This window comes from Pinus tabuliformis, chromosome 1_1 (genome assembly GCF_031772625.1).
Source record: "Pinus tabuliformis cultivar Carrire ecotype Pingquan chromosome 1_1, CPIR1, whole genome shotgun sequence".
In the NCBI taxonomy this organism is placed as follows: domain Eukaryota; kingdom Viridiplantae; phylum Streptophyta; class Pinopsida; order Pinales; family Pinaceae; genus Pinus; species Pinus tabuliformis.
Genome location: NC_142297.1, coordinates 288,548,254 through 288,570,242, shown reverse-complemented (window position 1 = coordinate 288,570,242; position 21,989 = coordinate 288,548,254). Strand labels below are relative to the sequence as shown.

Below are 21,989 nucleotides of genomic sequence, written 5' to 3'. Positions count from 1 at the left end.
TTTTCCTTCAACTATACTTGATTACCCATTGATTGAAGGTGATTTACAATTTTTGGAAAGTCATACTTGAGATGCTAAACATGACTTTTTATTTTTAGAAAGTCACTCCAGAATTGTCAGAAATGAGATTTTATTAAGGAAATTCATTCTTGCGCTGCCCATGAGTGGTATTTTTCTTCCGGAGAATAGGGATTCCGCATCCCTATTACATACATCTTCGTGCCTTAATAGATTGGGGACTTTGCTCCCTAATCTACTCCAAGGATCCAACATTCCACACCTTGATCTTTTAATTATTTAGGACTCTGCATCCCAATCCTTTATTATAGATCCAAGACTTCACGCCTTTATCTTTCATGGATTTAGGACTCTACGCTCTAATCCTTTTATTATAGATCAAAGACTCCACGTCTCTATCTTTCATGGATTTAGTACTTCGCGCCCTAATTTCCATGGCTTATCATCTATGCTATGTTGAAACTCCGCACTTCACCTTAAGATATAATTGTGAGTTCATACCCATTTGATGGTTCATTGGTAAGGCCTTGTCCCAAGTCCTGCACACATCACAATCTCATAGATCAAAGGAATCAAATGAATTTCATAATTAACTTATTCACATTTTACCAAAGATTGTGCACGACTTCCATAGTCATTTTGATTATTGAGAAATGACTTTTGCAACCATTTATAATTTGAATATTCTTGTTTGAAAATAACCACATCCCCTGTCACATCCTGCTCAATACAAGATTACGCATACATAATTATAAAAATCATGTATCATGACTTTCACAGTCATTTATAATTTGCAATGTTGCACGAAGCGGGGACGAAACGGGGACGTTTTTTTGGAAGCGGGGATGCAGAGCGTCATTTTCCAAAAATCTAGGAAGCGAAGCGTCTGCTATAAATATATATATATTTATATTTTTTTGCATTTATACTCAAAACAAACATCCCAAATACCAAATTAGTTGTAGAAGACATGAAAACATGCATATTTTTGCATAAATCAAAATAGATATAACATCCATTGTACATTAATGATTAATCATTTGAGCATCAACCATTTAGATGTATCAACCATCTAGAATCTAGATTCTTCTCCTCTTGTCTAGCCTTTGCCTCTACCTCGATTGTCTAGGGATATTAGTCAACATTGCCCAATTTTGATCAAACTACCTAATTCAAGACTTAAAATATGGTAGAAAAAGCTTAACATGCTTGATCGATGATTTTGACTTGATTGAAAGGTAATTTTTTGCTAAGGGTGTGACAAAGGAGTTCAAAAACATCACCAACACTAGGGTACATACATATAAGGCTTGGTGCTCTTGATTAAATGCTAATCACATACCTTCATACTTGATATAATCTAATGAAATGCCACAATCCCATTGATCCTGAATTCCTGAAAACAGTTAAGTCCGCTGAATTTTGAATAGGATATGAAATTCTATTTTCTCCATATGAAGTCCAATGAGGCTGGAACCACTCTCAAACATCCTGAGTCATTTCATGGTAATGTTGAAAATCTAAGTAAAATGATGAAAATGAGAAATAAAGGAGAATGTCACTTTTATTTTAAGAATTTAACATTACCATGAGGGAGCATCTGCTATATTTATATATATATATATATATTTTATATTTTTTTTTGCCTTCATTCCTCACCCTAACCTAAGGTGGACCCACCCCCAACAAGCAAACTCACTAAAAAAAAAATAAAATCGATTTTCTTAGGCTGCGCGACGCACTTTTCGGAAGTGCGTACAGAATTGTACAAGAACCGTACGATTCGGCCTCCGAAGTGCCGTGCTTCGTACGTCCGAAGTGTCGTACGAAACGCGCTTTGGAGATTCCGAAACGCGTTTCGGAGGGACGCTTCTGGAATTTCCAGGAAGCGTCATTATCAGTCCAAAACGCGTTTCGGAATTTCGGAAGCGTGTTTCGGGAGGCGCTTCCTGGATGCATTTGTACGGACCGTGCTTCGAGGGTTAGATCCGGGGGGGGGGACGTTTCCTGCAACATTGATAATTTGAGCATCCATGTTTGCAAATAACTAGGTCCCCTGCCACATCTTGCTTAGTACAGGATTATGCATATATAATCATACAAATCAAATATTATCCATAAACCATAATTAACCGTATGTTCCACATAACCATGATCATCGATGGATCTTTGTATTTCAATCCTGGATCACCATCCATGGCATACACTTATGTCCAAACTAGGATACCAAAAGAGAAAACATCGATAATACGCTCTTAACCAAAATCAATTCTTATACACAACCATAGATATTATCATAAGCACATAGCAACCAGGTAACCCGAACTAGGTCTATAGCATATAAACATGTACATAAATCTGTCATGCATAATCTTATATCATTACATCAAAATCACTCTAAGTGCCACAAAATGAACCTTGCCAAGGTGGGACACTAAACAAGCTAAGGCTTAATCTTGACTATCAAGCAAATTATGACCTATTTAAATAAGCTTTATGATTAATTACCAAGCCCTAATGGAGATTCATTTATTGACTATGATGAAATATTGATTACGCCAACAGTTGCATTTTCAACTAGAAATAAAGCATTCAATCTAACTCCATATTAGTAAATTCTCAAAGTTGGTGAGGATTTTGTAGCTTAATGGTTTAGTGGTTTCATGGTTTAGTACAAGAGTTACAACTTCTACTAGACAACAGTTTATGGTCATTTTCAAATCTCTATTTGTGATCATTTCTAGTTAGTAGAAGATATCACCTTCTAGCTAAATCAGGAATTGTTGAGCCTTAGAGATAAGTTCCACAGTTTACAGTGACCTTCAGACCACCATCACTTTGCAATCATCTTCAAATCGCCATTTGTGAGCATTTTCAGTCAACATAAGACATCAACTAATAGCCAAATTTGGAAAGGTTCCCAAAGTTGTTAAGTGTTAGAACCAAGTTCTAGAATTGGTGGTCAACTGTAAACCACCATTTAGTAGAAGACTTTAGCTTTTGCTAACCATTAGGTTTGTGGTCATCACAAAACCACCAAATTTGGAGAGAACAATCAACGATCGACAATTGTCTTAATCTCTCTACTTGGAATCACAGACACTCCTTCAAATTAAGGCTAAGTCACTGAATTCAGTGAACTTGAAGCTTCAAGTTCAAAGTTTGCCGAACTTCAAGATAATTTGAACATATTTGTTCTTATACACGAAATTTTAAAAGGAATTGAATGTGGACTCAAAAATGGACTGATTAGGCAAATAAGTGAACTGATTTACCATATTTATATATTTTCTATACAATATTTATTTTATTTTTGTTATTCATTTATATTGAATAAATTTTACTATATATTTTAAAAAATTTAGATTTAAAAGTTGTCGAATCTAATGCCAAATTTTATGATCAAAATTTAGAATGTTGAACTTATATCGAATTTTAAGTTTGTCAAACTCAAACTAGGCGACTGAGGCTTAGGGGGGAATGTTAGACACCTAATCTATTAGAGTTATGGTGAGGAATACAAATTGTCATTGGGAGTTCAAGAGACTTTGGAATATGAATCCAAAGGTTGTAAACATGTATTTATATGTGTGTCATTTTATTGATAAAGTAATGCATGCTTATGTTCATTCTTGGTGCATAGTCTAACAACACCAAATATGAAAAGTTTGTTTATGTATATAGCATGTAAGGGTAGCCCCAAGGCTTAGCTCAATTGGTCGAGTTCCCGTCGCTAAAGCACCTTGCTAATGGGAGGTCACGGGGTCAATTCTCCTCAACGTCCTCGGGGTTAGGTTCTACTAATAAGTCGACAAGATGTGATCTCTTTGGGTGGATTTACCTGCATATTTCCTTGGAAAAAAATATAGCATGTAATGGTGAATATAGAAATATGGCACTACGTGTGATACATATTTAAAACAAAATGCACTAATATCAAGGTTTTAAATGATTTGTAGACAAAAAACTTAATGCTACAACAAATAACCACATGTCATCAAAATAATTGCATATCTCAGGATCCTCGTCATAAATAACACCCTCTACCTCTTCATCCAAGCTCTCCTTCGATCCTCTAGGGCGTTTAATACTAGTGCTTGGTGCTACTTGTGGATCCAAGTGCATTCACCCTATTGTCACTCAAGTGATAACCATCCATTTTTTATGAAATTAGCAAATTGAAGAATTAAAATGATGCTAAAAGCTTAACATGCAAAATCGATGGCTTAAGCTTGAGTGAAGGGTACATTTTTACTAAGATTATGTTAGATGAATTTAATGGTGAACACCACCAACAACAAAGTACATAGAGGGATTGGTACTCTTGATTAAATGTCAATTTCATACCCTCTTTTATCATATAATCCAATCTTGAAATGTTGCAATCCCACCAATCCTAAAACACAATTTGAAAATTGTCAAATCCATTGAATTTTGAATGGGATATGAAATTCTATATTCTTAATATGAAGTATATCTTATTCTATGCCGTGTTGCTACCATGAAGTCACCACACACCCATCACTACATATATTTGGCATTAGAAAATGCCATGAAATTAGCATCTATGACAAGATATCATAACAATTTGGTGATTGTTACCGCTCAAACTAGCATGGGGGCTAAAAGGGACAACTGCTAGATCAAGGGTAATGGTGGAGACTTAGCCCACTATCACCTTAGTTAAGACTCCCTACTCTTTACGGAATTACATCGATGGGAGGAGACTCGGTATATAGAAAGTCACTTATGAAGGATGAATCAACAAATGGATGTGAAGTAACCTTAATGATCCTTTCCTAATAAGAAGATTAAGAATGGAGTTTACTTTCTCTTCAAGCAAGGTACAAAGCCTTCTAGGAGAAGGAGGTGAGGATTTAAGGGCTAGGTTAAGGGAGTATAACTTGTAAAGGAGTTTCCCAATCCCTAAATCCTTACAAAACTTGGATTCCCGAGTTGTCTTCGATAAGAAATGCGACCAATGATAGGATTTAGCAACCAATGATGTACTTGACCTAAATGGGGAGAGGAATGGGATCAATGAATGAATTTTCAACGAAAGGCAATGTAAGGATCCCAATGAGGTTTCTAGCCTAAGGGAAACCAAGGGCAAGAATTGGTCTTCGAGCTAGGGCTTGTGATATCTCAAGATCCCACTGTCAGAATCTCATGAAATTTGGAGGGCTTCTTGAGGACACACCAGCGCAGTTGTGGACCAAAAATCAAAGTATTTGGATGGCTAGATTGTGAGATAATTGATTCCCTAGGTGACCTATGTAGGTTAGGCCTAGAGAAAGAGGGGAAGGTGAAATAAATAAGCTTTAAAGTGATCACCAAAGGAGGACCAGTGCTTTGTCCTTTGGGAGAGATGGAGTCATGGAAGATTTAGAGTTTGGATTGATTTTCACTTGTTAAGGAGGCCTAAAAGACAACTTCGTTGGGCATTATGGCTTAATGGAAGTAGCTTCAAGGTCATTTATACTTCGTTCAACAATATTTGGTGACTTGTTAAGACAAGGATGTCTCTAGGAACATTCATTCATTCAAACATGGCCCAATCATGATATAACACTATTTAGAGATTTAATTTCCACAATTTCGTTCCAAGAAAAGCAACAAATTAACCCTAGAATAGTGAAAATCCCAATATCATGAATGCAACAAAATAAAGAATCAAAATAGCATTAACATAGTACTTACATGTAAGAAGAATATATCCAATCACCAAGATATGCCAATCATAGAAGCTCCAAGACAAAGAAGAATAACCAAACATTGAAATTCATCCAAAAAGTCTCATCCTCAAAAGATAGCGAAAATCTCACAAGAAGATATGATCCAATCCAAGTGATGATACAAAATGAATTCATGTCTCTTCTATTTATACACTCATTAGGAGTTCGAATTACCTAATTTGAACTTACATTAGCCCATTAACTAAAATAATGTGCAAATAACTATCTTTTGGTGACAAGCCCACCAAACTAGCTCATAAACAAAATAATAAGCCTCCCAAGGGGTCGAATAGTCAACAATGCGTGTCGTTGGGCTCTCTAAGAGGCGTGGTGAAGTCCATAAGTGCCAAAATGATGAATTGGACTTACAATAGTAATGGACAAGGGGTTCGCCCCATGTTCTCCACGTAATAAACCTATGGAGCTCCCAATGGCTGTGAGGACACACAAGTGACCTCATGGGTCTCCAAGTGAGTCGAAGATGCCTGTAGTCTATCTGTAAGGGCTCAGATGATGTCGTAAGTGATGCCACATTAGCATACAAGTCCTGAGTCATCTGCCAAGTGCATGGTACAACTGTGGGGATGGCTGGGAAAAGGTGAACCAGGTGCATCTTCCTTGTCCAATAGGTGAATCTCGAGCAATCTCTGAACATCTTTGTGGATCCATGGAGTGTTGTCTACTCCTGTGGAGGTCCATGGCTCTCAACACACACCCTACATGTGCCAGTGTAGCCCTCTAGAAGGTTAGGACCTCGTATAGGGAGACCAAACCCAAGATCGAGACCATCTGGAATCCAACATAAGATCTAATGTGCCCCCTAACCTTCCAGTACAACAAGCCATGAAGGAAATTGAGTAAAATAGCTTAGAAACCATGGACAACAAGTGGGGACTTCATAATAGCATCCCCTTCCATAATGGGCTTTGGCATGTGCTAATGTCTCCAAGCTCCAAATGGGGTTAACCAAGTATCCCATGAGGTGGTTTCTACTTCTAAAGGGGATAATATGTGCAAGGTACATCCTTTAAAAGTGGTGGCATGTGATAAAGAGATGAATGGAGTAGGGAATGAAAAAGGGCAGCCATGGGTCACATGCTAGGGTACAATGGTAACTAGTAAAAGGGAAGCCCACACTTTAGTATAATGTATAGGAGGGAGCAATCGTGGTACATGAGGTGCCCCGACCTTGATTTTTCCACCCTTCTTTATATGCCTTTTGCCTTTTATGATTTTTCTTTAATTAACTGCTCAGGGCTCAAGGTGTTAGAGCATGATGTGTTAGATATAATAGTGGATACCCCTTTTAAGTTAGGGCGGTTTATTGCCCACCAGGGTTTGGGGCAATCATGGGTTCCTAAACGATAAAGGAGGCTCATCTAGGGTCTATAGGAACCAGGGTGATGGCCATAATTATGGGGTAGAGCTCATGTATTGGCTTTTTCCCATGTGCTAAATGTGTTTGTCCCAGTGTGGAAAAAGTTTGCAAAAAATCCCGATTTAATCCTAAAAACACGATTTTTTGAACTAGACGATTTAATCCCCCGACTTTTTGGCGACTTTTTCACAAAGGAAAAAATCCCGATTTTTTCCTTATACTCCCGATTTAATCGGGAGTTGACCCAAAAAGTCTGCCTCTCTTCCTAGGCCGCGGATAAAGAGGCCGCAAAGGTGAAAAAATTGTAAGTTGAAGCTTCCATCCATGCATTTTCAAGTTATTGCATTGTATTGTTTGTCATACTTCTTGCGAGCATAGCAGTCTCATTTGTAATCTGTTAGTTTTGAGGTTAAGATATGTTTTTGTTTTCCAAGGAAAAACAAATCTTTATACTTCATATTTCTAGTTAGAAAGCAAAGTATACATTGGCTAAGCCTCCAGGCTTTCAGTGATCCAGACTCTAACAGCCACTGCCCCTTCAAAAGATTACAAAAGTACCAAAAGGACAGGCATGCAACAGTCTTCCATAGAAAGAACCCCACACCATCAAAAACATTGTTACAGTTGTTGAATGCTTCTAGAAGAAACAACAAAGAGGAGGTCATGAAGATCAAATAGCAACAACCTGTCCAAAAAAAACAAAACCAGTGCCTCAAAAGAGAACCCATTTTTCAGACAGGAACAAAGTACCTGTGAAATCTTGTGACAACAAAGATCCTTCCTGCAATGAGAGCACATTTTGACAGGGAATCTTCTTTAGTGGTGAACTCCCTGTAAATGTGGGGAAAGGTTATGTATCAGAAGTGGATTTTACCTCCAAGAGTTTTTGAATAATAGATGCCAAGGCTAGGTTAGTAATCTGACATCTACTGTTTTCTCAGAAAATAAGCAGCTTGGAGTCACCAAACGTTAATTTTCACATCTACTGTGATACTCACTATTAATTTTCATTGGACCTACCACCTGACACCTTATTACCCAAGCAGATTACAATCTATTGAATAAATGCATGACTTATTTCTTAATACAATTAGCGGAAGCAAAAATTAAAAGGGGAAGAGGATCTCAGTGACTGATTACTTGATGACTTTTAGATGACTCATGATATACATTTATTATATTTTTTGTTGATATTTTGACTCTTGAGAGTTGAGACTCAGACACGACCCAAAATTCAGGAGTTGATTCACTATTTTGATATGTGATGTAGCACTAGACTTCATATACATATTATATATTAGCTTTCTTTACATGTTTATGTGGAAATGCATTTATTTGATGTTGTGGATACTCTAGATGTTAAAAAAAAAGAATAATTTTGTGTTTTTTTAATTTTGCCAACTTTTTCAAAAAACTCCCGACTTTGACGAGTTTTTCAACTTTTAGACCCTTGCCGAATAAATTCCAACTTCGACTTTTTCCACATTGGTTTGTCCTGTCCATCTTTTGCATTTTGTGGTACATTTTCCTGTTGAATGTGGCCAATTATGCTTTTGATTTTCTTTTTAGCTGCATCAATCTTTGGGGCATCATTCCAGGCTTGACCCAAGGTGTGGGCAAGGGGAAGGGGAAAGCTAACCCTATGTGGACCTAGTGGAGGAATGTGGACCCAGATGGGAGAAATGATGAATGGGGTTATAATGAGTGGAAAGGGGGCAATATATGTGGATGAGGGAGTAGGACCATGCAATCAAAATCAGGATTTCCCAACATCCCACTTTTGGGGAAACTTGGGGAGAGGCAAGGGGAAACATTTACTCAAAAGGGGTGCTTATGGGCACCTCCTCATGTTGGCATACCCCTTGAATTTTGCTTGAAAACAATAAATTATGAGTGGGGAACACTAATATTCAACACTAGGGCCCTACTAATGCTATGTAATTAATGGTAAGGTTAAATTCTTAAAGTAAAAGTGATATTATCCTTTATCTTTCATTTTCATCATTTTACTTAAATTTTTAACATTACTATTTATTGACTTGAGATGTTTGAGAGTGGTTCTGACCTCATTGGATTTCATATGGAGAAAGTAGAATTTTCAAATCCCACTCAAAACCCAACAAACTTAACAATTTTTAGGATTTCAGGATTCAATGGATTGCGACATTTCCATTGAATTCTATCTTGTATGACGGCATGGAACTAGCATTTAATCAAGAGCACCAAGCCCTCTATGTACCTTGATGTCAGTGGCATTGGTTATTGAATTCCTCTATCATGACCCTAGTAAAATTCTACCTATCACTCAAACAAAATCTTGACTTGACATGTTAAGCTTTTTCTATCTTATTTTACTGCTCAGTGCTTAGAGGGTAATATTGGTGATGAGGATCCCAATATATACAATGATTTTGATGATATGTAGGCATCTGTTGTAGCATGAATTTTTTTTGGACTATAGAGGCCATCTAGAGTGTTAATGTATTTTTGGTTCAAATATGGATTGCACTTGGTGCTATCTTGGTTATATGCACCCTTGCTATATACATGAGAAAATTTGCATTTTGTGTATAATGGTTTGGATCAGTGTTGCGAACATCTCGATAACATCCCAATTTTATCTTGAAATCACAATCTTTTGGCCTAGCCGATGTTTGCCGATTTTTAAAGGTATTTTTATGGTATCTTAATTTTGGCGATGTTTGCCGATTTTTACCGATATTTTCCCGATTTTTACGATTTTTTGGTTTTCCAAACCCTTGTCGATTTTATCCCGATGCCCATGTTCACAACATTGATTTGGATTCATATGCAAGCGCATGAAGAGTTACATATTTTTTCCTAAATTTGAATATTTATGTATTTTTTGGTCAATTGGTTTTTTGGTCTAGTTTCTTTTTTAGTTCCCAGATTTGGGGTTGACTGGTTTGATCACTGCCCTGGTTCTGATAACATTGCTTCATTGCCCATTGTTCATTTTTAGTTTTAAGTTTTGAGTCTTGATTCTAGACACTAATGACCTTAGACCAAGCCTTTAAATCTGTCAATTTTTACTATTTTTGAGTTTGAGTAACTCCAATTTACTATTCTAGGCTTCAAACTTCTATATCTACTATTTTGCTCAGTACTAATCAAATTCTAGAATAATGAATGATAACTTTAAATCAATATATACAACATTTTACTATTTCTATTTCATTAAAGTATTTATGATGTATAAATCAATGTATTTCATCATTGAATTGAATTTGAATCATGTTTATATATATATATATATATATATATATATATATATATATATATATATATATATATACACACACACCACGACATCCCCCGCCTCTCTGAATTTTCCTAAAATTTCGGGGTGCTCCAACATGTCCCCCTTGTGCGTCTCCCCATCCCGAGAACTTGGTGGAACATTGAAAAAGAGGACCCCAAAAAATCAAATTTGATCTTGTGTGGGTGTGTGTGTTGAGCTATGGTAGCTCGAGAGGTATTCTTCACTAGCTTGGTGCCTTAGCTTGTGGAGAACATTAATCAACCTTGTGGATGCTTACTTAAGTGGAGCAAGTGATTATTAAACTCCTTCCTAAGTTTTAACTTAGGAAAAGTACATTTGATGTGTTATATTCTTTTGTTGACTTATTGGGCCAAAGTCTAAGGTTATGGAGATAAATAATTTAAGTGACCAAGATCTAATCTGAGCCATTGATCTCAAGAGGTGAGATGAGGGATGATCTCAGCCCTCCATCTCTTTGGAGCGCTAGGGTTTGATTAGGAGGCTCAAGAGAGTTTGATATAAGTGATGTCCATGAGGTAAACACCCACTACTGAATAGTGAATTGAGACAGAGCGATTTGTTAGAGAGAAAGAGTGACTTGTTGATGGAAGGAGGAGGAATTTACCAGGAGAATTATCAGCAACCAAGCCAAGAGAAATAGGGCCATGCGAGCTGAGTGACACAAGTCGCACGAGTAGTGATGCAGGCGATGGGCACAGGGTTATGTAGGCCGCGCGAGCATGTTTGCATAAGGTGATGCAAGCCCCACGCGCAGTGTGACACACATCGCGCGTAGGGTTTGATTATTGATGGGTTTGGTGAGCCCATAACGACTATGTATTTTCTATGGGAATTTCTCCTATGTATTTGTAAGAAAAATCCATATCTTCCTTAGCTAATAAGAACAAAATTAGTGTTGGTTTTCCCCTTTGTGGGTTTCCAAGGTAAAATTGTGTCAATTGTGTGATAGTTCTTGTGTTTTCTGTAGTGTAATTTATTTGTGAAGAGCCTAGTAGTGATTAGTTTACAAATTGAAATTTATTGGTTGCTGCAATTGATTTCTGGGCATAAAATTTGTTTGGGAACTAATTCTTGTGTTAGGCTTAGGGAATTTTACATAGTATCAAAGTGTCCTTGAGTTGCAGGGAACAGATTTATCATAGTGTTCAGGGGTTAGCTTGTGGTTTCCAGGCGCAGTGATCTAGGGTTAGCTGAGAGGCTGAGTGAAACAAGGATTATTCAGCCATGGCCATAGGGTTACGATTTGAGGATAGACTAGAGGGTGCATCAAAGTGCACAATCTAGAGAGAGCGCATTACTCTCGTGTGCAACATCCCCCGATTGATCTGACATAGCTTGTCATGTATAAGAAGCAAGATGTGAAGGCTAGGCCCATCATCTTGGACGGGGTGAAGGATCACATAAACCCTCACCTTTTCGAGAAGAAGTTTGTAGAGAAATGTGGGAGTCTCACAAAACTCTATCAAAGTGACAACCAAAATAGAAAGATGGTTCTCTGAGAGAAATTGTGGAGCACCAAGATGGCCAAGACAGAAGGAGTGGTTTCATACCTCACTTGCATTACTCAAATTAGAGATGAGCTTGTAGCCGTGGGGGAGACCGTACCAGATACGGAACTAGTGCAAATAGCACTAAATGGATTCACAAAGCAGTAAGATGTTTTTGTGAAGGGGATTGTGGTGAGAGGGTGTCTCCCTAACTAGGAGTGGTTGTGGGATGACTTCATCCAAGAAGAAACAAGAGTGGGACCTCAGCAAAGTGATACATACAAGAATGAGGATGAGGAGAGATTAGCGCTTGCAGGCAAAGGCAAGAGCAAGCCTAAGAAGAAGAGATCCAACAATAGCGGAGCAATCTCCAAGGTAATGAATGACGTGGACTTTTCCTGTCACAACTCACAAGATGACGCATTTTGGAAGTCAATGCCCCAAGAAGAAGAAGAAGAAGACCAAGTCACACATGGCGGCCTCGACAAAGATTGAATAATTCTTGAGTAGATTTGAGGAAGACTTCAACCTCATTACATGTCTATCAAGCTCGATGACCACAAGAGTGTGGTACATAGATAGTGGTGCCTCATGTGATATGACAGGGGTGCGTGAGTTCTTTAGCAAGTTGCGGGAAGAGGACATTGATCTCCACATTGAATTGGGTAATGATGCTAAGTAAGCAATAAACTGTGGCACTGTCACATTTTAGAGGGAGTCTGGCAAACCCCTCAAAGTGGCTGAGGTGCTCTATGTTCCTGGACTAACCAAGAACCTCTTGTCAGTATCAACCTTGGAGGACATAGGGTATGTGGGGACCTTCTATGAAGGGAAAGTCTACATCCGACCCAAGGGCGCAAAGGGAAGGTGCACAAAGGTGATTGGTGAGTGCAAGGGTAAGTTGTACAAGTTGCAATTTGAGCTAGCAAGAGCATTGGTGAGTAGGAGTTGTGATTTGGAGGAGCTATGGTACAAGAGGATGGTGCATCTTCATCATGGAGCGCTTAATGTGCTCAAGCATACAGTGACAAGGCTACCAGAGTTTAGTGCAAAGAGGCATGCAATGATGGGACTACCAGAGTTTAGCACAGACAGACATGACCCATGCAAAGGTTGTGCTATGGGTAAATATGCCAAGATAGTTTTCCACCCAGTGATAGCAGATCCAAGGGCATATTGGATCTTATACATTCATACATATGTGGGCCTATGTCTTCCGTATCCCCTAGTGGATGTAGTTATTATGTCACATTTATTGATGACTACTCCAGGAAGGCTTGGATTTATTTCCCCAAAACCAAGGACAAGGTCTTTAGCAGATTCCAAGAGTTCAAATCTCTCGTGGAGAATCAAACGGGGAGTAAGATTCAGGTGTTTCAATTAGACATTGGGGATGAGTACACTTGAATGCCTTCATTGAGTTGTATGCGAGTGTGGGGATCAAATAGGAATTGATTGTTCCTTATAATCTTCAGCAGAACAAACTAGCAAAGAGGAAGAATAGTACTATAGTTGGAGTTGCACATGGTATGTTGCATGATCAAGGTTGCCCATGTTTTTGTGGGTTGAGGCATGCAATACTGCAACGTACATTCAGCACAAGATTCCTTAAGGTTTTGGGGAGGATGACTCTTGAGGAAGCATACATAGGCAAGAAGCCTGATGTGGGACACTTCAGTATATTTGGGTATCTAGTTTACTGTCATGTTCCTTTCTAAAAGAGAACGAAGTTGTAGCGGACTGTAGTGAATGGGATCTTCATTGGCTAAAGCGAGACTTCCAGTGGCTACTGTGTATACATACCAATACTCAGGAAGACAATGGTGTGCAAGGATGTATAGTTTAAGGAGGACATGGCTTTCCGAAAGTCCACACAAGATTGTGATCCAGCAGATGCAGGAGGTCAGGACTCATAGGGACAAAAGGAGGAAAGGAGTGAATCCAGATCCATAGGTACTGGGTACAGTGACTGGTACTCAAGCTATTCAGGAGGACGAGGAGGAAAAGGGAGATCCTATTCCACAGGATGAGCCTTCCACATCAGGCAGGGGGCAACCAAGGTGGGCCATGCAGACACTGAGAGATGCCAAGGATGTGGGGCCTCTTAAGAGGCCTACCAGGGAGAGCAGGCCACCACAGAGATACACTGGCTACATGGCACTCATGACGGAGCTGATAGATGTAAAGTCTTCTAGTTATCAGGAAGATGCTGATTAGCAAGTTTGGCAGGTTGTCGTGGTGGAGGAATATTCCTCCATCGTGAAGAACAATGCTTGGGAGGTAGTGCCATGGCCAAAGGGAAAGAGGGTGGTTGGATCACAATGGATCCACAAGATTAAACATGCAGTTGATGGGAATGTGGAAAAGTTCAAGGAGGCCATGATTTTGCGCAATTGCATCGTTGGCTACATCAATTGCACAAATGGCATTTCCAAAACCATCATGGTCCTCCTTTAATTGACCTTTCTTGAGAATTCAATATTGCCCATTATGACTTCCAACAGAAAAGAAAGTCAAAACAAGGACCCAAAAAATTCAAATTTCAAGCTTATATTGGCCTTTTTTCACAACCTTGACCATTTGACAATTAGATAAAATCATAATTTCCCCATTTTTGCTAAAAGTGGCAATTTCAGGTGGTTGTTTCACAGTTGGAATCATGATTTTTTCAAAATGTTGTTGATTCTTCAGTGATTTTTTCAACTATGCCAGAAACTGCCATACCAAGATTTCCCAGAGCGCAATCGGCCACTAGACTCTTCTTCCCTGTGTTGGACACGCAAGAATAAAGATAAGTGTATGATGCATTTCTCATTAGTATACACATAATTGCATTATCTTGAGAGTTGAGATCATTGGGTTGATCTTCCAAGAGCTATCTTGGACTCCGGACGCCTATACCTATTCCCTTGAGACTCTTAATTTTCGCTCTAAAGTGAATATGACAAATTATCATAACACCTACAGATGAGGCTTTCAACATTCCTCCCCTCAATCCAGGGGGGGGGGCGATAAAGAGAGTTCACATCTGTAGAAATTAAGGTTATTCAAGAGAGTTCACATCTGGGGAAATAAAGGTTATTCAAATTGTCTGGAATCCAAGTCAAGCCTTTAATAGAGACATAATCGAAGATGACCCTAAGATATTCAATGTAACAACTTGTTCAGGTAATGCTTGGAAATGAAAACGTGATTTCAGTGGAATAGATTATGCATGAGATAACCATTATAGATGCATACAGTGAGACAAGTATCAACTGAAATTATAGCCCATGAACAGATTGCGTTATCAAAGATGTATGAATCTTGCCAGGAAAAAATTAGTGTCAGCAAATGAACATGCAAACATTGAACGATAGGATAATGCCCTTTAACAGTGGTATTTATTTTCATATGACAATGTCAACGGTTAGAATGTGAAACTGTTGTAGTGAAGATGCTTGAGTCAAACATGAATCTGTATTAAGTGACCATGCGCTTGTGCAATACAGGTTGTCATATAGCAATTGTAATGTGTTTGAAGCTCACTGTTTAGAGATACCAAAATAAAACATTGTTCCATATCATTTGTTTGCAACAATAGATCGAAGGATGCAGAGGCATGTCTGTTCATTAGAGACTGATAGTAGAAATTAATCATTATGATAGCGATTATGTGCATAATTATATGAAAATTGATTCATGTACCAGCTTAACTTGGAGAGATATCTACCACTGCACACTGTTGAAATTCAGTTGCAAGATTGAATTTCTAGTCATGATAATTACTTGTGAAGATGTTTAGTGTTCTTAGATTTTCTTTATTATTCATCAAGCAATTACCATTCAAATACAAGAAAATAGAGATCATAGTGCACAAGAGACAAGAGACACCAGAGATTAGGCCAGATGCCAGGGCAAAACCCACAAGGGGAAAACCCGTCAATCCCTTCCTTAAAGATTCTTCGTTAACAAGAGAAATCCAAGCCAAACTAGCCAGTGATCCAAGTGCCAAGTCAGTCCTCCAAACTCTGCCATGTTTAGTTCATACGATAGTCCATCAATCAGCCATATGTCCATCCTTAAATATCTCTGAAGCTTGCGTCATCATGTACTTCTGAAATACACATCATCACAGTAGAAAGTGCATCAGAAATTCAGATCAATATGTACCTCTGGAACTCGCATTCTCATGAGAGAATATACTTCTGAAACTCGCATCATTTTAAGAGAATGTACTTCTGCAAAACTCGCATCATCAAAGACCCTTACATCCTCAGGAAATTCACATTATCACAGAAAATTATCCTCAGGAAATTTGTATTGTCACAGAGATAAGTAGCCTTAGATCCTTAGTATATTTCAGACATTAGGAGCCTCAAATCCTTCGTATATGTATCCTCAGATTTCATGCCACAGATCCAAATTGTCTTCCACAGATGATATCCAAACTTGCCTGCCAAATGGAGGATAGGTGCCAATATATAGTTGTTCCTTCATCTGAAAGGAGACATCTTTTGAGCAGGCCGACTTGGCAACTTGGAGGGACGAATGACACTTACAGAAATTCAATTTTTCTTCTTTTCACAAGGGTCACAAAGAACATGCCCTTTTACATTTTCTTTTGATCAAAACAAAGCATGAAGAACATGCTTTACAATAAAAATAATAATAATAATTTTTCTTCTTCTTGATTTTACATGAAGTACATAATGATATTTATGAAGACCGAACCTAGTTACAATTCCAACACATGCTCGGAACAGAGTGTCAACAAAGAAGTAAAACCATGAGCGCAAAGTTGTGAAATAGTGGGCAATCTTACCTCGTTCTTATAAAAAATTATTTGAGCCTATATCATACATCATAGGAACATATCTTTCAAAGGATAGATATAATATGTGCAGCGCAGACTGTGATATAATGAATCACGGTTTGCACTATACTCTTAGGTAATTCATGAGCATTAGTCCACAAATTGGATAACTGTACCATTGTTCAATCAAGTTGCCTCTAAGATCAAAAGTAAGGAGCATACACAGATTTGTTCTTGAAACTGAAATATCCCGAATACTTGACTGTGTGGATTAATCAAATAAACTAGTGAAAACGATGATGGATTTATTGGTCATTATCATCATTTAAGGTCGTTTGGTTTCCTTTGGCATTGATTTACTTTAGAAAGCATTTTGAACCACATATATATTATAAATCCAAACGTTGCAAGGAAAATGAGGGCACATATCCATAACACGGCTTTTCAGACTTCCAGTTTTTTTACAACAGTACTATTATACCCATGCTTCTTTAGAAGAGAATTCTGAAGATTTGAATGCCATTCCATTAGAAACAGGAAATTAAGTATACTTCAGGCATTGTTATGCAATTCATTCTAAAATTAAGATGTTCTTCTCTTATGTCATCGATTGCTTTTACAAATTACAAAAGTGCCCAAAACATATGCCCAAAAACGAAACTGCAAGACCAAACTGCAATTTCACTATGCCAATCATATCATAAATACTCAACTGAAACAAAAAGTGATCACCAAACCTTCGATGTCAAATTGAGAGGGCTGAAAAAGACAAATGGACACTCAACATGCAAATCATTCATCAGATTTAGGCATCGATTCACCCTATTACATGTGCAGATTGTAAAAGATGTAATCCTTGACATAAAACCTAAGTAAGTGAATTTGTAGGAGGAATATCTAATATCATACATTTCTGGCATTCAAATTGAATAAGCAGATTTAGAAGAATTCTTGAGTTAGCAATGACTTAGGGTTCGTTTAAGTGCTAATAATAAAATTTTGAACCTTAAAGGAAACCCAAGGCACATTAAATTAAATCGACATTCTTCACAGTATCTCCGCTGAAAACCCTAGATTGACCCTTCAGACCTCAAGTTAAATTAAATATTTTCAATAATTTATAACTCTTAACTCTTTTTTTTTGTGACTAGAGGAATCAACAGCTGGTCTGGTCTTGTACTCATGTGTCATGGGGCTGATATCGACCTCTACCACTATAACCTCTAGGTGAAACCACATTCGCCCCAACACATGGCTCATGGGCTAAATCTGGGGGCTTTGAACCTTGGGTCACATAGTTTACATAATACTTTATAACACGGCAATCGCCAATTGCATTGCCCCTTGGGGGCTATTTAAAACTCTTAACTTGAGAAACCAAGTTATCGATGAATTAAGACTCGAAAGCTCTAACTTGCTTCAAAAAAATAAGTTGAGGAAATGGAATGATCTGATTGAAGAAGAGAGAATCAACCTACTATTGGTCCACATAATCCTTTCTCTCCTTGAGGATGTTTTTGTTGATGTTTTGAAGTTCTCTTCGATGTAGGGTTGGGAGAAAACGATCAAACCTGAAATCAAAGCTACTAGCTCCCAAAGGAGTTTACATCTAGTTAAAGTAAATAACCAGTGTCTAGCAAGGTTTTCCTAGGACAAAATATAAATGATATTCCTCCTAAATACAATCACAAATTCATCTTAAGAAAGCTAGGAAATGCAAAGAAATAGAGAAAATCATATTGCTTGAGCATTTTTTTTCCCTTGCCACAACGTTGACCACTTCCAGAGACTAAAGGTAAATTTATCCCCTTCAGAAAATATGAAACATTACACGAGAAAGAATGTGCTAGAGAGAAATAGTAGGCAAGCATTTTTTCTTTATTCCCAGAGTTATTATACAAAAATGTGAGTCTTGAATCTTCCTAGGTCAGTTGAATATGCAAAAATGTGAGTCTTGAACGCAAAGACATAAAAGCATCCAGACTAGTTAAATGAATGTTAAGGCAAATCTGTTGGCTATATTTCTGCCTTTTACTGTTTTCCCTGCACTGGTCACTGAACTAAGAAAATGTTTAAACTATTTCCGTATTAAAAAGTTTAAAATACTATTTCTGTTTTAATGTTTAAACTATGAAAAAGTTTACTAGTCAATTGAATATGCAAAAAACGTGACTCTTGAATGCAAAGACATAAAAGCATCCGGACTAAATTATGGCATGGATGAGTTTTCAGAGGCGTAAAGGAGAACCATTAAGAGTGTATTTGGATCTGGAGGCTGGAAGGAGATCTAGCTCTTTTGCAGATATTTTTGTCAGTTACCATGCTGGAGATGATGTGCAAGCAACATATGCAGGAGCCCTATTTCATAATAATCGTAACTATTATGTGTCTCCTAATAAGAACAATGTAAGCACACTCTACATCTCTTCCTATGATTTTCTTTTGTTTATGAAAGCAAAGTTATGCGGTGCCTTGAATATCTTTCTTCCCTTGTGGTTGGTAATCCTGTCACCTGTGGATAGAACTAAATGCATTTGAAAATTTCTGGACTTCTATAATTTAGGATTCATTGGATTTCTTCATTTGTTTAATGTATGGTTGATAGTAGCAAGTCTCAATTTTTTTTAGTCTACTTCGGTGTCTTTATCCTTGGAAAAACTGCCTTTTGTGCAGAGCATGCTAAGGATTAAAACTTTGTATTTCTTAAAATTCTACTTCATTGTACTTACCCCTGGAGTGCTTCCCTTCATGTGAAGCAGCTAAGCCATAAAAATTAATAATTTTTGAAATGCCTATTCCTGAATGTTTCCTCATTTTGTTCAGGATATACTTGTATATTGGTCTTCCTCAAGATGTCTGAAAGACAGGAATGAACTTGCTGGAAGGCTGCTTTCTATGCTTCCTCACCACTCATTTGGAAAGTGCCTGAACAATGTTAATGGAAAAGACATGGCATTACGCCTGTATCCAGAATGCCGACCAAATCATGTGGGTAGTTGGTCTGATCATCTTCATTGTGCAATGTCACATTACAAATTTGTCTTAGCTATTGAAAACACTATGACTGAAAGCTATGTTACAGAGAAATTGTTCTATGCTTTGGATGCTGGGGCAGTACCAATTTATTTTGGTGCTCCAAATGTTCTGGATTTTGTGCCTCCAAAATCTATAATTGATGGGTCCAAATTTAGTTCCTTAGAAAATTTAGCTTCATATGTAAAGCAAGTTGCAAATGATCCTGTAGCTTACAGTGAATATCATGCTTGGCGGCGTTGTGGTGTCATGGGGAACTATCACAGGACTCGGGCAGTCAGCCTTGATTCCTTACCTTGTCGCCTTTGTGGGTTGATAAGCAAACTTGGAGGGAAACATGCATGAACTCAGTGAAACATAATCTGAATGGTAGCTTCATTTTTTAACGTGGTGTTATTAAAATGGCACTGGTGTTCATTTGGGAATGTGTTCCAGAGAACAGTGCATTAAATTTTGGCTGCTTGGATGTGGTTTGAGCCTTGAAATAAAAATCATCTTTTCATGAATGCATTTTCTAAGTAGTCTGCGGTGGGTTATACTTCATACCAAGGGGGTTAGTGGGTAACAAACAAGGCAATCACAGGAAGAACCAGCAAGTGAGCCTTTATAACCGTGCAAGATGCATTATTTCATGTGACAACGTAATTCTTTGACTATTAATCTTATTACAGCTTCTTGTACTAAATTCTTTCATTCTGGAGAATGCGTAAAACTGGTTGGATACTTGGAATGCATTTTATTGGCACAGCATGAGAATTTGTAAGATGAAAATTCAATCACCACAAATGTACCTTCTATTCTGAAAAGCTTATGGGAATCTCCATCATATATAAATTTAAGCAATGCACTGTCATATGTAATCAGTGTCGTTATTGGATAGGCATATCATTGCCCTTTGGCAACATGGGTTTGGAGGATCTCTTTGGGTTCAAAGATACTATCAAAATAGAGATTAGGGACCTGTGTGGTTTATAACTATAATTTGTGTGAAGATGGGAAAAGGGTGGTGAACTAGTGAGATCAAATAGAATGAGTGTGGGATCAGCCTAGAAATACCTTTAAAAAATGTTTTTAAAATGAACACTAGGATTATATCTGGTTTGCAGTTTGTCGTCATAGGTGAAATCTTTGAAGAAAACATAGTATAAAATTGGGTCAGAGGCTGAGATGATGGGAAATGGGCATTTTGAGGACTGTAGTTGGCTTGTCATGAGCAGTTAATGGTTACTCATTCATATTGCTCTTTATTGGTTTTTTGTTTTGTATTGGGAAATATGCATTTGCAAAGAGCCATGGTCGTATGATCTTTAAAGCGTGCAGTTTAATCTTAAGAAGGCACATGCATGCTTTTTGGGTTTATTGTTTCCTTCGTGAAAATTTACCATGTGTCTCGATGTGTATTGATGTTTAAATTACAATTTTATTTAGAAGAAGTTGGCTTAGCTGCTTTGCTTGCATATCATTAAATTGTTGGTTAGTCGTGAAATAGTAGAACCATATTGTCACCAAAGTGTCATGTATCATGAACCATACTGGAGAGTGAATTTAGTGAGCTGTCCAACTCAATGCACGTTGAGAAATGTGTTTATGTGAACCATGGCCCTCTGATTTTAAAATATACAAACATGAGAAGTTCTGTGCACATTTTATGGGTTTATTGTTTCTTCTATGAAAACCTAGCAATGGATCTCAACTTATACTGACATATAAATCACAAGTAGGAATTGTTTTACTGGGTACAAGAAGTTGGCTACTACATATTGTTAAATGGTTGGTTAGATGTGAACTAGTAATATTGTCACTAAATAGCATGTATCATGAACCGTATCGAAAATTGAATTGAGGGAACTGTCCAAGTCAATGCGTATTGAGAAATGGGTTTATATAAAAATAATAAATACTTCATGGCCCATTGAAGCTGTACTAGGTTTATCTATTTACGCAGTTAAGAGTAGGACTATTTGTAATCATTACTAGGTTCGGTCGCATCTTCTCATTATAGTTGTCTATTGGCACAAGTCAATATGCCAATGTTCTGGGTGGTGTAACATACATCTTGTACATTCAGTGCTCTGAACATTATGACAATTGCTTTGTTCTTGTCTTTATAGGATCTGGATGTTGAAGCAAAAGGAACAATCAAGTGATGTTGGAGTAGGGTTTCATTCCATTTAGTGGGTTGGCAATAAAACTTTAGGCCAGGAGGCCAGTCACTTTCACTCCAATTTTATGAACACTC

The 21,989-nt window shown here is 37.7% G+C and overlaps 1 protein-coding gene across 1 annotated transcript in view; it reads left to right on the top strand.

Annotated features, from left to right (window-relative positions):
- Window positions 1-20,256, top strand: part of FUT13 (fucosyltransferase 13) — a 50,790-nt gene extending 30,534 nt beyond the window's left edge. Inside the window, exons 2-3 of the mRNA XM_089391886.1 lie at window positions 18,950-19,123; window positions 19,541-20,256. Coding sequence (XP_089248012.1) covers window positions 18,950-19,123; window positions 19,541-20,095 — 729 coding nt within the window. The 3' untranslated portion in view covers window positions 20,096-20,256. The remainder of the gene's footprint in view (window positions 1-18,949; window positions 19,124-19,540) is intronic.
- Window positions 20,257-21,989: the final 1,733 nt, after the last annotated feature.